General features: G+C 34.9%; 1 protein-coding gene across 9 annotated transcripts in view; it reads left to right on the top strand.

Annotated features, from left to right (window-relative positions):
• Positions 1 to 15,271, top strand: part of CCDC18 (coiled-coil domain containing 18) — a 127,196-nt gene that overhangs the window by 805 nt on the left and 111,120 nt on the right. For 6 of the 9 annotated variants that reach the window (XM_082476251.1, XM_082476254.1, XM_082476249.1 and 3 more), the window contains exons 2-7: positions 1,148 to 1,331; positions 2,878 to 3,014; positions 3,892 to 4,066; positions 6,293 to 6,454; positions 10,605 to 10,711; positions 11,921 to 12,049. In XM_082476251.1, coding sequence (XP_082332377.1) covers positions 2,881 to 3,014; positions 3,892 to 4,066; positions 6,293 to 6,454; positions 10,605 to 10,711; positions 11,921 to 12,049 — 707 coding nt within the window. In that variant the 5' untranslated portion in view covers positions 1,148 to 1,331; positions 2,878 to 2,880. Of the gene's footprint in view, position 1; positions 265 to 338; positions 362 to 1,147; positions 1,332 to 2,877; positions 3,015 to 3,891; positions 4,067 to 6,292; positions 6,455 to 10,604; positions 10,712 to 11,920; positions 12,050 to 15,271 lie in introns of those variants that run through there. The other 3 variants (XM_082476248.1, XM_082476250.1, XM_082476256.1) reach the window with 3 other exon arrangements.

Raw genomic sequence — 15,271 nt, 5'->3', positions numbered from 1 at the left:
TCCGGGTGGGCAGGCTCGGACGCGTTCGCAGACCACAATCCCCAACAGGCCCCGCGCGTCCGGCGTCGCTTCACGCAGAGTCTTCGCGGCGGGCGGGGCTGCGGCGGGGCGGGGAGTCCCCAACGGCTCCCGCGGCGGTTCGAACTCGGCGCAGCTGGGGTTCGTTGGTTTCCCTCGTGGTGTGTCGGAGGTTCCACGCTTGGGGTCCGGGAGAGGGTCAGAGGTTTCCGAACGCAGCGGAGAGCGCGGCGTGCGCCGTCGTCGGTGGGTCTCTCTCACAACTATGACTTGGGTGGTGAGCGACTGCCCCTGGAGGGTGGAAACCGGCCTACCTGAAGGAGTTTTGTTCCTTTCCCTGTCGGTACGCTCGGATGCGTTTCGTCTGGTTCTCGCCCTCGCTGCGCACGCTGCTCCGCAGGGTTGTATTTTAGTTGACGAAAAATCGGAAAGGAAGCTGTCATGTTTTCCTCCACTTCTTCCAGATGAACGAAGGGCCAATTCTGTTAAATTGAGCGTTCTTGATACAGGACAATACTATATAAAGCCATGACCTCCTTCCAAAATGAGGAATACTTTTCGACTACAGCCCATCTTTTTACATACAGGGAGTATAATGAACACTTGTTTTTCGGTGTGATGCGTGTGCGTGTGTATACCTACAAAAGCATTGTTACTAGGGCCAGAAGAAGGCAGGGTCTGTTGGTAGCATGATGTGCTTTTCCGCGTATGTACAGGCAATGAAGCTAGACTTCATAACTACTGTCAGTTGAAGGGAGGAGGAATCTTTATTTATTTAATTAATTAATTTATTTTTAAAAAAGAAATGGCCGCCCCGCACGGCAGGCGGGTATCGCTGACAGGTATCCAACCTGCGCCCCCTGCAGTGGAAGCGCAGAGTCTTAATCACTGGACTGCCGGGGAAGTCCCAGGAATCTTTATTTAAAGATAATAAATGGCCTACTAGGAAAATAAAAATATGTTTGCATTGCAAACGTTTTCATTGATACCTCAGAAGGGTTAGAGAATTCTTACATGAAAATATACAGAAGATGTTGGACATAAACCTGATTTAGTTGAAACAATGTCGAATGGCTTTTTAGAATTTGCCTAAATGTTCGTAACCCTTTTTTCTTTCACCATCCTATAGGGAACTAGAGATGTTGAAAAGAAAGCAGAATGGGGACCTGAACCATTGACTTGTGTTTGGGAGAGTCTTCTCATTTAAGCAGAAGCAAATTTGTGGAAACAAAAGAGGAAAGAGGATAGAAACATTTTCTCTACTAAGATTCCATAGCATCTCATTTAATTTCCTGCCAGTTTCTTCCAATAAGGTGAGAGTTTTCTTTTTAATCTTCCTCCCTACATCTGAAAAATTTTGAGTGTGGAATGAATTTGTCATATTATTTTAGCTAGATGAGGGGAAGGAAGGGCAGTTTAGTAATCATCATTTAGTCACTGAAAATATTGAGTTTCACTAAGTGCCTTAGAGTCCTGAATATAATACACAAGACTCCTAACCTTTTGGAGCTTGAGATGTGGTCAGAATTCTAGAAGGGTGATGAAAGAGATGCTACAATGACAAAGGTAAATAGGATCTGAAAGAAGAATGTAATTTTAAGATTATGCAAGAAGATGTATAGGAGTAGTAGAGATTATAAAGCCTTCATCTTAATTGTATTGTTAATAATAATTCATGATAATTATGTATATTAATTAACAGTAAAATGCGGTACTTTATCATGATTTTTTATGTGCAAAGCTACTTAGTAGAGAATTTCACAACCCTTGAGATACCCATCAGTTGAAGAAACAAAAGCTTTTCTTCATATATTTCTGTGAGTTAACCTGCTAAATGTCATTTTGATCTCTGTGGTTGTGATTTGAATGTGAGTGTGTGGTTTTAAATTTTATAACCATGGCGAATGGGAGAAGGGGATAAGCTTTCTGTGGTAATAAATTACCTTTAAGAAAATATGAGGCCTTCCCTGGTGGCACAGTGGTTAAGAATCCGCCTGCCAATGCAGGGGACACAGGTTCGAGCCCTGGTCCGGGAAGATCCCACATGCCATGGAGCAGCTAAGCCCGTGTGCCACAGCTACTGAGCCTGCGTGCCACAACTACTGAGCCCGTGAGCCACAACTACTGAGCCCATGTACCACAACTACTAAAGCCCGTGAGCCTAGAGCCCATGCTCCGCAACAAGAGAAGCCACTGCAATGAGAAGCCTGTGCACCACAATGAAGAGTAGCCCCCGCTCGCCGCAACTAGAGAAAGCCCATGCAGCAACAAAGACCCAACACAGCCAGAAAAAAAAAAATTTGAATGACTGTAATGATACCAGTTTTGTCAGATGTTCACAGCTGTAACATGAGTATGTAAGTTTGAACACTTCATATTGAAATTAGTCTATAATAAATAAGAAAACTACAGTGTGACATAATTAAAAGATCTTTGGATCCTGATGACCTAGGTTCAAATATTTGTTCCACCATTTACAGTTTGTGTGACCCTGAGCAAGTTATTTGTCTCATTCTTAGTTTCTTCGTCTTTAACATGGAATAAAAACACTTAGTTTACACAATTGTTAGAAGATTAAAGATGCTTAGAAAAGGGGAACTTTAATAACTAGTCCCTGGCTATAATGAAAAATTGATTCACTGAAATTCTGTTGAACTTTCCATTATAGCTTAACACGCTGAGAAATCCATTGTTGCTGGGTGTTTTGTTTCGTTTTGCTTTGTTTTAAATTAACCATGAAAGATTTCACAACATTTGAAATAGAAAAATAATGAGTTAAATTTTATTAGTGTGAGAGTATTTTGACTGACACCACAGATTCTTTCAGGCAAGGTATAAGAAATTCATTTCTTTTTTTAGGAAATGGAATCTAGTTCCTCAGACTACTATAATAAAGACAATGAAGAAGAAAGTTTGCTGGCAAATGTTGCTTCCTTAAGACATGAACTGAAGATAACAGAATGGAGTTTGCAGAGTTTAGGGGAAGAGTTATCTAGGTGAGTGAGTAAAATTATGTGTACAATTCTGAGTAGGACTTTAATTTATGAATGTAAAATGTGTGAATATCATTATTATACGATGTGTTTCTGATGTGTCCAGAATAGAGAATAATGTTCGATAACTTTTTAAAAAATAATTTGAATATACCTTTCAGTTTAGGAAAAAGAACTATTAGAGAAGCATTTACATATTAAGACTTTTAATATATTAGGACTCAGTCCCTGGTGGCACAGTGGTTAAGACTTCGCCTGCCAATGCAGGAGACACGGGTTTGGGCCCTGGTCCGGGAAGATCCCACATGCCATGGAGTAACTAAGCCCATGCGCCACAAATGTTGAGCCTGCGCTCTAGAGCCAATGAGCCACAACTACTGAGCCCGTGTGCCACAACTACTGAAGCCCGCACGCCTAGAGTCTGTGCTCCGCAACAAGAGAAGCCACTGCAATGAGAAGCCCACGCACCGCAACGAAGAGTAGCCCCCGCTCACCACAACTAGAGAAAGCCCGTGCACAGCAACGAAGACCCAACACAGCCAAAAATAAAGATAAATAAATAAATAAAATTTTAAAAATATATTAGGACTCAGAGTATAAAATATATGTGTAGGCTTAATTAATCTTTTATTATTATGACTGTTTTTTGAATCTTAAGTAATCCTAGCATTGAGGCTCCAGAAACATAGATTGCTAGTTTAAAATTAATTATGGTTTATTTAAAAATTTAGTTGAAGTGCCTTAAGTTCATTTCTGGAATCTGATTTTCAGCAACGTTTCAGGTGCTTTTCTTTCTGTTTTCTTATTTAATGTATAGAAATTTAGAGTGAATACTTAAAGTACCTAAGAACTAAAATGTATTTTTTCTTTTTTTTTCTAGTGTTAGTCCAAGTGAAAATTCTCATTATGCCTCTAGTCTCTCAAGGTCTGAAAGGCTCGTTCTGGAAGATCTTTCTCAGCCTAGCCAGCTTGGACTTTTGAATTACTCACCTTATAAAAAAGTTTGTAAAATGCCCAATAGTGGTACTGATTTTCAAAAAAAGCCAAGAGATAAGGTTATTATTTTTAGACCTGCCTACTTAAAAGTAGTTTTAGTTTTAGACTTGTCTACTTAAAATACTTTTTCTTTGAGTTTTTTCTTCAAATACCTTATTCATGTTTTCCATAGTTTTTAGTACTCCAGACTCTTTGAATTTAAATATAATGGTTCTTGTTCTGTCCTAACAAGAGAGTAGTTATTTTGGTGTATTACTCTATTTTAAAACTTCTATATTTATTACCTTTTTGCAATTAAATATCTTGTTTTCTCAAGTAAATTGTACCCCCTTGATTTTAGTACTGTACCATGTATGTAATAGGTAATCATGGCTTATTAAGTGGTTAAAGTGTACTTACTGTTTAGCCTGGATCAGGTGCTCCATTCATTATCTCTAAATTTTGTGGACGATATTAGACATCTTTCCTGGTCTTGAGCTCACTCTCTCTTCCTCTTTTTTATTTGACCGTATTATCTATCTCCCTGTGTATACTCCTCTTCCTTACTCAACCCTTTTATCTCCTTTTCCACCCTCTTCCTCCTATTTTTTATTACCCCATTGGCAGCATGCATATATACATATGGTTGCATATGTACATCATACTCTTTCTTGATAAAAATTTCCTCTTCCCACTTCAGAAAGCCAGCAATTGAGAGATTTTCTTTTTGTAAGGAAGCTGCTTGATGAAGCTATCTGAGCCTACATTTTAGAAAATGAATTCAAATTCCATGTCTACAAAGATTATGTAATTTTGGGAAATTTGATCTCTACCCTAATTCAAATTGCTGATTGTTTTTATTATATATATGCCTTCATTGAAATCATTGTGTTTTACCCTAAGCAGAATCACAAGTTACATGACAAATCAGAGGGGGAAAAATATTGGTAATACCTATTAAAGATAAAGGACTAATCTCTTTGATATGTAAAAAGCTCCTAGAAATAAGGAAAAATCATCAACCCAATGGGAAATATGGGCAAAAGACATGAATGGAAAAGGAAATTAAAACAAATAAAAAGATGTTCAATCTCAGTCATAATAAGAGAAATTCACTACCAGATTATTAAACATCTAGATTTTTGACACTATTTTGTTGGTGATATTAGGGGGAAATAGGCATTCTCATACATTACTGGTAGAAATGCAAAGTGATACAACCTCGGTGGACAGGCATTTGGTAACATTTACCAAAACCACAATGCGTTTACCCTTAACTTGGAAATCCCATTTCTGGAAAAGTACCTGCATAAGTACAAAACAAGGCACTGTTTGTCATAACAGAAGACTAGAAGTATCTCATTTGTCTAGTTGGTTGAATAAGCATGCAATAGAAACTGCAGCTAAGGGGGTTTAAAAAAAAAAAAGAATAGGAGTTTCTCACTGAATTGATTGTGGAGAGATTGCCAGGATATGTTGTTCAAGTGAAAAATGCAAGGTGCAGAACAACATACATACTCTTCTGGTTTTGTATTAGGAGCTATTGGGGGCGGGGTGGGTAATTTGTATTGCTTGTATATGCGTATGGAAACACTAGAAGACTAGGTTTAAGATCCTAACTTAATTAATGACTCTCCTATATAAGGAATTTCCTATTTTTTGCTGATTGATGTTATATAAAAATTTATAAACAAGAAACTTGTAAAAATGGTTACCTATCTACTAAAGATGGGAATGATACTTCTGTATGTACTTTTTTAAAATATATAATTCTGACTGAATTGCATAAATATATTATTCAAAAAAATAAAATTAAATCATGTTTTGAAAACCTCAACTCCCATGAAAGTTAAAATAATTTATTGTAAAATATACATTCAAAAGAGTATAATAGAAATATACAAACGGTTAAATAATAATTTATCCATTTTGTTTGTGGACATTTTCATTTCTTATCATTTTTATGTCTTTAATGTTCAGGTACAAAAGTGTAAAAGTTTCTATCAGATTTATACCCAGGAGTAATATTGTTGAATCTTAGCATGTTCAGCTTTACTGGATAATACCAAGAACTTTTCCAAAGTGTACGACTCTTTTCCAGGCTGAACTTATTTATGTACATGTTCACCAGCAGTGGAGGAAAGAGTGCTGATTGTCTCATATCCTCACCAACACTGACTTGAGTATCTTAACCCATTTTTCTGAGCTACTTAGTCATTTTATTGATAATTGTTCATTATTTCCATTAATTACATGTAATGCTTAATGAAATAATTCAAAATAAATTGTTCTTTTTCATTTTTCAGATGTCTTTTTCATCTTCTACCCCTGTGGATCAGGAAATCAAACGTCTTCGAGAGAAACTTAATAAACTTAGGCAACAGAATGCTTGTTTGGTCTCACAGAATCATTCTTTAATGACTAAAATAGAATCTGTCCACTTTGAATTGACACAGTCAAGAGCAAAAGTATGTTTCTTGAAATGGTGACTATGCCAACAGAAAATAATTGTAATCATCTTAAGATTTATAATTGGAAAAATATTCCTTGTATTGCCTTAATGTGTTATGTATAATAATTTTTATTATGATATAGTATCAACATGTTATAGAATCAGTTTTATGTGAATTTAATATCTGAAAATTATTTAGGGGAACTTGTATAGCCTATGCATTTAGATAAGTCAGAACTTCTTAAAATCTTAAGATTATCAGTTTGTGTGGTTTTACTTCGTGTACAAAGGAAATATATAGCTTACTTATCTTCCTTTTTAAAATAATACATTCTCATTGCTGAAAACTTCAAAAATAGAAAAAAGAAAAGGGAGAAAGATAACCCAGTTTCCACCATCTAGAAACTGCTTTTATTGGTTTATTACGTAGTTAAATATTACATGTTTGAATAGTTTTTTTTCCCTGGAATTGTTTTATACTTCTTACATAGTCTAAGCAGTTTTGGATGCATTTATGTAGCTTTTCCAATAATTTTTTTTTTAATGTGACTTCTTTTTTTAAATATTTATTTATTTTATTTATTTATTTTCCTTTTTTTTTTTTTTGGCTGCATCAGGTCTTAGTTGTGGCACACGGGATCTTTGTTGAGGCATGCGGTATCTTTTCGTTATGGTACACAGTCTGCTCGGGTTTCTGTCTAGTTGTGGCGCTTGGGCTTCTCTCTAGTTATGGCACGCGGGGCTCCAGGGTGCATGGGCTCTGTAGTTTGTGGCACACGGGCTCTCTCATTGAGGCTCACGAGCTTAATAGTTGTGGCGCATGGGCTTAGTTGCCCTGCGGCATGTGGGATCTTAGTTCCCCAGCCAGGGATCGAACCCGTGTCCCCTGCGTTGGAAGGCAGATTCTTTACCACTGGACCACCAGGGAAGTCGCCAACAATCATTTTTTATGGTAGCATTATGTTTCCTTATGTGAGTATACCATAATCTAATTAATAACTTCCCTGTTTAAGTGGTTTCCTATATTTTTCTGTATGATTGGTATACAAAAAATTAGAAGAAACCAAAATGTCCAATAACAGAGACATGGTAAAGTAAATTATGATATATCCATATAATGGATTGCTACTAAGCTTTTTTTTTTTAAGGTAAATGCAAAGTTGTTTGACTTTTATAGAACTTTGTAAGGTTTAAATGATATATGTAGAGGCACTTAGAATAGTATCTGCACAGTCAACACTCAAAAACTTACCTAAAATATTTAGTGGTAGAAAAACATTACAGAGCAAAACACATACACATACATGCACACACACAATAATCTGTTTTGTTTTTTATAAAATGAGCACGTGTCTATGTGTGTGTATCTATATAGATATACATATGACATATATCAATATAAGGACAGAAGGACTGCTCCACAATATTGTTGATAACTTTGGAAACGATTGGAGGGTCATAGTGAAACTTTCACTATTTACTTTTCAGATGTATTGTTTTAAGTAGTAGAGTTATGGGAGGTCTTTATTTTTCTTTCGTACTTTTCAAACAAAACAAAGTACTATTGAGCCTAAGGAGAAAAACTGCTGCAGTGAACATAAAACTTTTTTGGTGTTTGGGATTATTTCTAGGATAGATTTCCAGAGTGGTCAAATCACATGGAAATAATTTTTTCAGGCATTTATTGCACTCTGTCTACATTCAGTATTCTTTTTTCTTTTTTAAACATATCTATATTTTTAAATATCTTTGAGGGAAAAATATTTTGTTTTTCTTGATATCTTATGAAGTTTACCTTTTCAGTGTGTTTGTCATTTAGATTTCTTTTGATGTGTCTGTTTACCTTTTCTGTTTATTAATTGTATTTTAATTTTTTAATCAACTGTAGATTCTTTTTAAAGTCATAGAAGCTTAATTATTTAAAGTCTAAGAGATGTTAAAAGAGTTTTGCTAATAATTACTGAACTATTAGCATTTTGTTCCTTTCTTTGAGCATGTAAATACACCAGTGTTTATTCTAGGCAGTAAGACAGATATTTGTGTTTTACTTCCCATCTCAGCATTTTCTAAATTGCCTAATAAAATATTTTTTAGGGAGGCTGCCTTTTCCAGGGCAGGTCTCAGCTTTGTTGTTGCATATGTGCCACTATTGGAAAACTTTTGCTGAAATTCCCCATTGTACCGATCAACATATTCATAATTTACCTTTTAGCAGTGTCTGTACAGTAGTTACACTTCTGGAGACTGGCATCTTGTTCTCTCTGAGCTTATTGCCCTTCAGACCTGCTGCCCAGCTGCTCTCCTGGGACTTCTCTTTGATGTTCTTCTAGGTTGGGTCTATTGTTTCCTTGATCCCATGTCATTTTTCTTGGTTTACTCTCTCTTTAGTTGGAGCATGTTTTCTAGTAGCTTCCTTGTCTGTCTGAAATGTCTTAAGTTCTCCCCCACACTTGATTGAATTCTGGGTTGAAAATTATTTTACCTCAGAATGTTTAGGACATTGCTTTCTTGTCTTCTATCCTCCAGTTTGTTTCTGAAGCGTCTGATGCCATTGTGAATTACTTGTCCTAGTGTGTAATATATTTTTTCATTTGTTTTTCCATTTATGCTTTTAGGAATAGACCTCTGCTATTTATTGTACTGGGTACATGAAGACCCTTTTAGGCTGAAATCTTATGTCCTTTGGTCCCTGAAATTTTTCTTATGTAATCTTTGATAATTTTCTTCACTCTGTTTTCTTTCTTCTATCTTTCCTAACCTGGATTGGTACTCTAAAGCTTTCAAGTTTTTTCCTGGTATTTTCCATCTCTGTCTTCCCGTGATACTTTTTCTGTGATTTCCTCAACATTGTCATCCTATTGAATCTTTTATTTTTGGCTTTCATAATTTTTCATTTTCCGGAGCTTTTTCATGTTCTCTGATTGTTTTATATTTAATAACATCCTGATGCAGTATCTTCTCATAGCTCTCTGAAGATTTAATGATTCTGTGTGTTTGTGTGTGCGTATATGTTTGCCTGGCTGCTGCCAGTTGCTTTTTTCTTTTGTTTTGACCTCTGACTTTTGTGATAGAAGCTTTCAGATATTGGTGTTTTGGCTATTTGTATTTAAGGGAAGGCACTTAAATGCTCTTTGGAAGCTCTCTGTGCAAAGGTGAAGTTTGTTGTCCATTGGGCTTCATTTGTTGGTGATGGTTGAGAAGATGGCTCTTTTGTAGGGAGACATCTCCCTTCCCCCATCCAACATCCATATGTGAGGTCTTTTTCTTTGTAGCTCTTGAGTTTCTCCAGCAAAGAATCCTTTGATTTCTTACCTATGGGGTAGCCCCAAATGAGGTGGGGTAGGAAACTAGAAGCTGACTGTTCCTTATTAATCTCTTTGTTTTTACCTCTTCCTCATCCCTGCTCACCATTCCATGTAATGTCTCAAGAGTCTCAAACCTTTCCTGTTCAATTCTGCAGATAATAATAATAACTTTCTATCTCTTCTTGGTAGGCCATCGTGTGACTCTTGGTGTTCTGAGAATAGGAAAAGGAGGGACTTATCAACAGAGTTAGAACTATATCCCAAGTTTTCTATCCTGGACCTCATCCGTGCCCTGTACTATTATCTCATGCTTCCTTTTTTGGGGGATAATTAGTTCTCTTACTGGTATTCTTTTCCAGACACCATTTAGGTTGTGGATTTCTACCATCCTACACTCTTCATATTCCAAGTTGTAGGATTACTATGCTTTTCTGTATTTTCTAGGTTTTCTGTAGTAAGCATGTATTCTAAAATTAGGTTTTAAATAATAACAAGGTTCAGTAAGTATTTTTATGTGATTTTAAATGATTTGGTCTTTGAAATTTAATTTTCTAATGTATGTGAAATTTATTTTTTTAGATAAATTTATCTTTAAATTAGTCTGTAGAGGTTCTCTTTTTTTCCCCAAATAACTAACCAGTTATCTTGGGATGTTAAGTTGAGGGTAACGGCAGGAACTTACATGCTGAGACTGGCTTGTGATAATGACATGCCCACATAAATTTATAGATAAGATGAGCTTCACAATTGAACAATGACTGGGGAGTTCTACTGAACCCCTGTCAGATGGTAAAAGAAACTAAGGACAAAGTCGATTAATTTATTTTGTGAAGAAAGTGCTCTAAAAGTTTTTTGTTTTAGGTTTCTGTGCTTGAATCTGCTCAACAACAGGCAGCCAATGTACCAATCTTAGAAGAACAGATTATAAATTTGGAAGCAGAAGTTTCAGCCCAAGATAAAGTTTTGAGGTAAAACTTACAGCTTTAAAATATTTATTTTCTACTTTTACTTTTTGACGTATCTTGTTAAAATTTGTCCCCCACCCCAATAAATCCATGTTGGTGTATAGACTGTCTTAGTTAGAACTTGTTGATTCTGTTTTCAGTCCATCATAACTCCTCTTGGCTGCAGGATACATGCAGTATATAGGGGCTAAAAAAGACTAAATCTAAGCTGAGATGCTTATTTATGTGTTTTCATTAATATGAACTAGTTCGTTTGTTGCCCTACATAGTAATATGTACTCAGTACTTCAATGGGAGTTCAAGAAATAAAATACAAGGAATCAGGCACTTTATAATTTATCTTACTCTTCTGCTATGAATAAAATGAGAAATATATGCATACTAAATAGCATATTGCTCCATTTTAGTGATTCTCAAAAGAGTAGTTCTGGCACCAGCAGTATGAGCATCATCTGGGAACTTGTAAGAAATGCAGATCTCAGTTTCTGTCTCAGACTTACGGAGTCACAAACTCTGGGAGGTGGGACCCAGCAATCTGTGTTTTAACAAGTCCTGCAGATGATTCTGATGCACACTAAAGTCATCTCTCATGACCATCAGAATTTCATAATTTTCTTTGTAATATATATGTTAAGTTTATTCCTAGGTATTTTATATTTTTGGTTGTTGTGAATTTGTTCTTGTTCTGTTCATTGATAGTATATAGGAAGGCTACTGCTTTTTGTATAATACTATAATTATTTTGTAATTGGACTATTTGTCATACCTTTAATTAATTCTAATTTTTATTTTGATTCTCCTGGGATTTTCCAGGTAGCTAATGATATTATCAGCAAAAAAAAGAATTTTGTTTTTCCTTTCCAAAATTTATACTTACTACTTTTTCATTTTAGCTTTTTGCAACTGTCAGAAAAATCAGTGGATATAGTGGTGATAACAGTCATACTTATCTAGCTTCTGAAATGTTTCTGATCATTAAATAGGATATAATCTTTTATTTCAGATATATTTATCATCTGATAGAAGTATCCTTTTATTCCTTATGAAAACTAATAGTTCACAAGTGATGAATATGCCTTTTCTCTTTCTCTTGTTAAATATATGTTTCTCTTAACTCAGTGATTTAAACTAATAGAATTCCTGATGTTGAACTATTATTGCCTACCTGAAATAATCTCTTCAACAGCCTTTAAAAGTATCTTTGTTTTATAGAGAGGCAGAAGATAAATTAGAGCAGAGTCAGAAAATGGTGACTGAAAAGGAACAGAGTTTGCAGAAGTCCCAAGAGGAATGTATAAAGCTGAAGGTAGACTTACTTGAACAAAGTAAACAAGGAAAGAGGTATGTGTTTTTAAAACAAATAATTGTTTTCTTAGGGGAGAAACAAAGAATATAGTATCTGTTTAAAATTCTACTTAGTTTTTGAAGTGAAAAAATTTCAGAAATTTGGCAGTAGAAAATTTAATGTTCTTTTCTGTCCATTAATTTTTTAAAATTTTTGATTAAAAATTTCATGTGTGGACTTTATGGTATTGGCATTTTGAATTGGGATTAATTCCTTAAAGCCCGATAATGATTATCAATGAAATGATACTTATTTCTGAAATTAAATAAAATTCATGAGAAAGTGTGGTTGGGTCTCCCTTTAGGAATACATAAGTAATGCAAAAATATCTATTTTGTATAAATCATATCTTAAGATAAAGTTTTCTAGTTAGCTTTGACCATATAACCATTAACTTTGAATGTTAACTTTTAAACTAATAAAGATGAAAAATTTTTTAGTTTAATGAGATTTTACAATATAATAATGTAATTATAGCAGCTTTTACACAGGGTAAAATCATAATTTGCATTTTTATCTTCTCTGGCAACAAAAATATTTTTTAAAAATTTATACTATGATATAAATAATGTTATGAAGAAAGTGTTTTTTGAAAAGTTGTCATACATAGATAAATATTTGTGTGTGTATTTAAACTTCTAAAAACTGCTCATAAACCCTTCTATGTCATTTTTTCATTAAAATGAGTTTGGAAGAACATTTTCTCAGCAGTATTTGGTTAGTATAGTTCAGGTTACAATATATATTTAGTAGGCAGTATTACTTAGTGGAAATGGTTAGATTTTGGAGTCAAACAGCCAGCTTTTACCTCTAAGTGACTTCGTTACCTTGGGGAAACTATTTAACCTTCTTGAACCTCAGTTTGTTCATCTATTAAGTCAAGATGATATTGTCTTGATGTGAGGAATAAATGAAAAAAGAAATGTAAGGTGCTTTGTAAATAATAAACACTAACAAATGTAGCTATTGCAAATGTAAACTGTGTGATTAAATATTCTGAAATTCAGACTTTACTTACTCAGATGAGCTTTTTATACATGATAATTTAAAATAACAAGATAATAATACATGAAGACAAGCCTTACAATGTAGCTAAAAAAAAGTACAGAGAAAGAGCGACTATTTCTCTCTGTAGAACTTATACAAGAGATGATTTTTAGGGTAGGGTATTGACTACGCTGTCATAAGGTGAATAAGTAGGGATGGACACGTTCTGGACAGCATGTGCAAAGTCATAGAAGTATAAAAGAACATCATTTCTGAAGAACACTAGGAGTTTTGTGTACTTATAAATGGGCAGGTGTAGTAGGATTTGAGGAAAAAGACAGGCTTGTTCCAGACTGTAAATAGCTTTGTGTTTTATGCCAAAAGATTTGTGTTTTAACCTGGAGAGGATAAATAGGCAAGTGAGATTTTTAGGTAGAGATGTGACATGAAGACGCTTGGAACTTTTTGAAGAGCTAGAATGAAGATTGGCATTCTGAAAATGAAAGATCAAAACCTTTGCAAAGACTTTTTTTTGGTGATGATTAATCATAATGGATTAAAAAGCCAGTATAAAGGCGGAGGTTGTTGAGCTTTATGCTGTTTATAAGAGACATACTTAAAACATAAGGACACAGGATAAACAACAAAGTCCTACCGTATAGGACAGGGAACTATATTCAATATTCTGTAATAAACCATAATGGTAAAGAATATGAAAAATATATATATATGTATAACTGAGTCACTTTGCTGTACAGCAGAAATTAAACACAATGTTGTAAAAAAGAAAAGAAAAAGAAAACCACATAAGGACACAGAAAAGATGAACTCAAAAGGATGAAAAGAAATGTTTCAGGCAAATAGTCACCAAAACAAAGTAGATATAGCTATATTAATATCACACAGAATAGTTCTAAGTGCAACAAGCATTACTAGAGTTAAAAAGAACTCATATATATAATGTTTAGGTAGCACTTAAGCAGGAAGCTATAAAGATTCTAAACTTCTATTTACCTAATAATTTAGTCCCAAAATACTTAAAGAAAACAAAATTTCAATGAACAAATCTGTAATCATACAGGGAACACTTTTACACATTTACTAGAATTGTGAGATTAAGAAACAAAAAAGTAAGAAGCTGAAGAGTTGAGTGATTAATAATCTTGATCTAATGGATGTATGTATGGAACCCTGTAGCCAACAATTTGAGAATTCACATTCTTTCAGGCACTCGTAGAACATTTATAATTTGTTACCTCACTCTGCCAGAAAGCATGAACTTTAACAAAGATAAAAATATTTGTGTCATACATATCACCTTCTCAGACCACAGTATAATTAAGTTATATATAACAACCCCGCCCCCCCACCCCCAAATCATGTATGTTTGAAGATTTAAAATCATCCTTCTTGCTACTCATGGACCATTGAAGAAATTATGAAAATTAGAAGACTTAGAACTGAGTGATATAAAAAATATTGCAGTTTGTGGGCTGCAGCCAAAGATATTCTCAGAAGAAAATTTTTAGTCTCCTGTGCATGTATTAAAATTAGTATGTGAGGGACTTCCCTGGTGACACAGTGGTTAAGAATCCACCTGCCAATGCAGGGGACCCGGGTTCGAGCCCTGGTCCGGGAGGATCCCACATGCCGCGGAGCGGCTGGGCCCGTGGGCCACAACTACTGAGCCTGCACTCTAGAGCCCGCAAGCCACAACTACTGAGCCCACGTGCCACAACTACTGAAGCCCGCACACCTAGAGCCTGTGCTCTGCAGCAAGAGAAGCAAGCCACCACAATGAGAAGCCTGCTCGCTGCAACTAGAGAAAACCTGCGCACAGCAAGAGACCCAACGCAGCCAAAGATAAATAAATAAAAATAAATAAATTTATTAAAAAAATAATAAAATTAGTATGTGAATGAGCTAAAACATTCAATTTATGTAGTCAGGAAAAGGACATAAAAGAAAGCTTGATCAAAAGAAAGATGGAAGTAATTAAATAATAAAGATAAGGGTGAAATAGAAAACAAAGAAACAATAGAGAATCCCCAAAACCTAAATCTGGTTCTTTTCACAGTGACCAAGGGAATGGGCATCAGACAAGATTAATCTAAGAGAAAAGGCATAAAAACCAATATTGGAATTGAAAAGGAACTCGTAAGTTACAGATTCAGCTATGATTTAAGAAATAAGACCAAGTACTATGAACCATTTTAGGATAATACATTTGA

This window comes from Balaenoptera physalus, assembly GCF_965194825.1.
Source record: "Balaenoptera physalus genome assembly, chromosome: 1".
NCBI lineage: Eukaryota > Metazoa > Chordata > Mammalia > Artiodactyla > Balaenopteridae > Balaenoptera > Balaenoptera physalus.
This window is presented reverse-complemented; position numbering and strand designations above follow the sequence as displayed.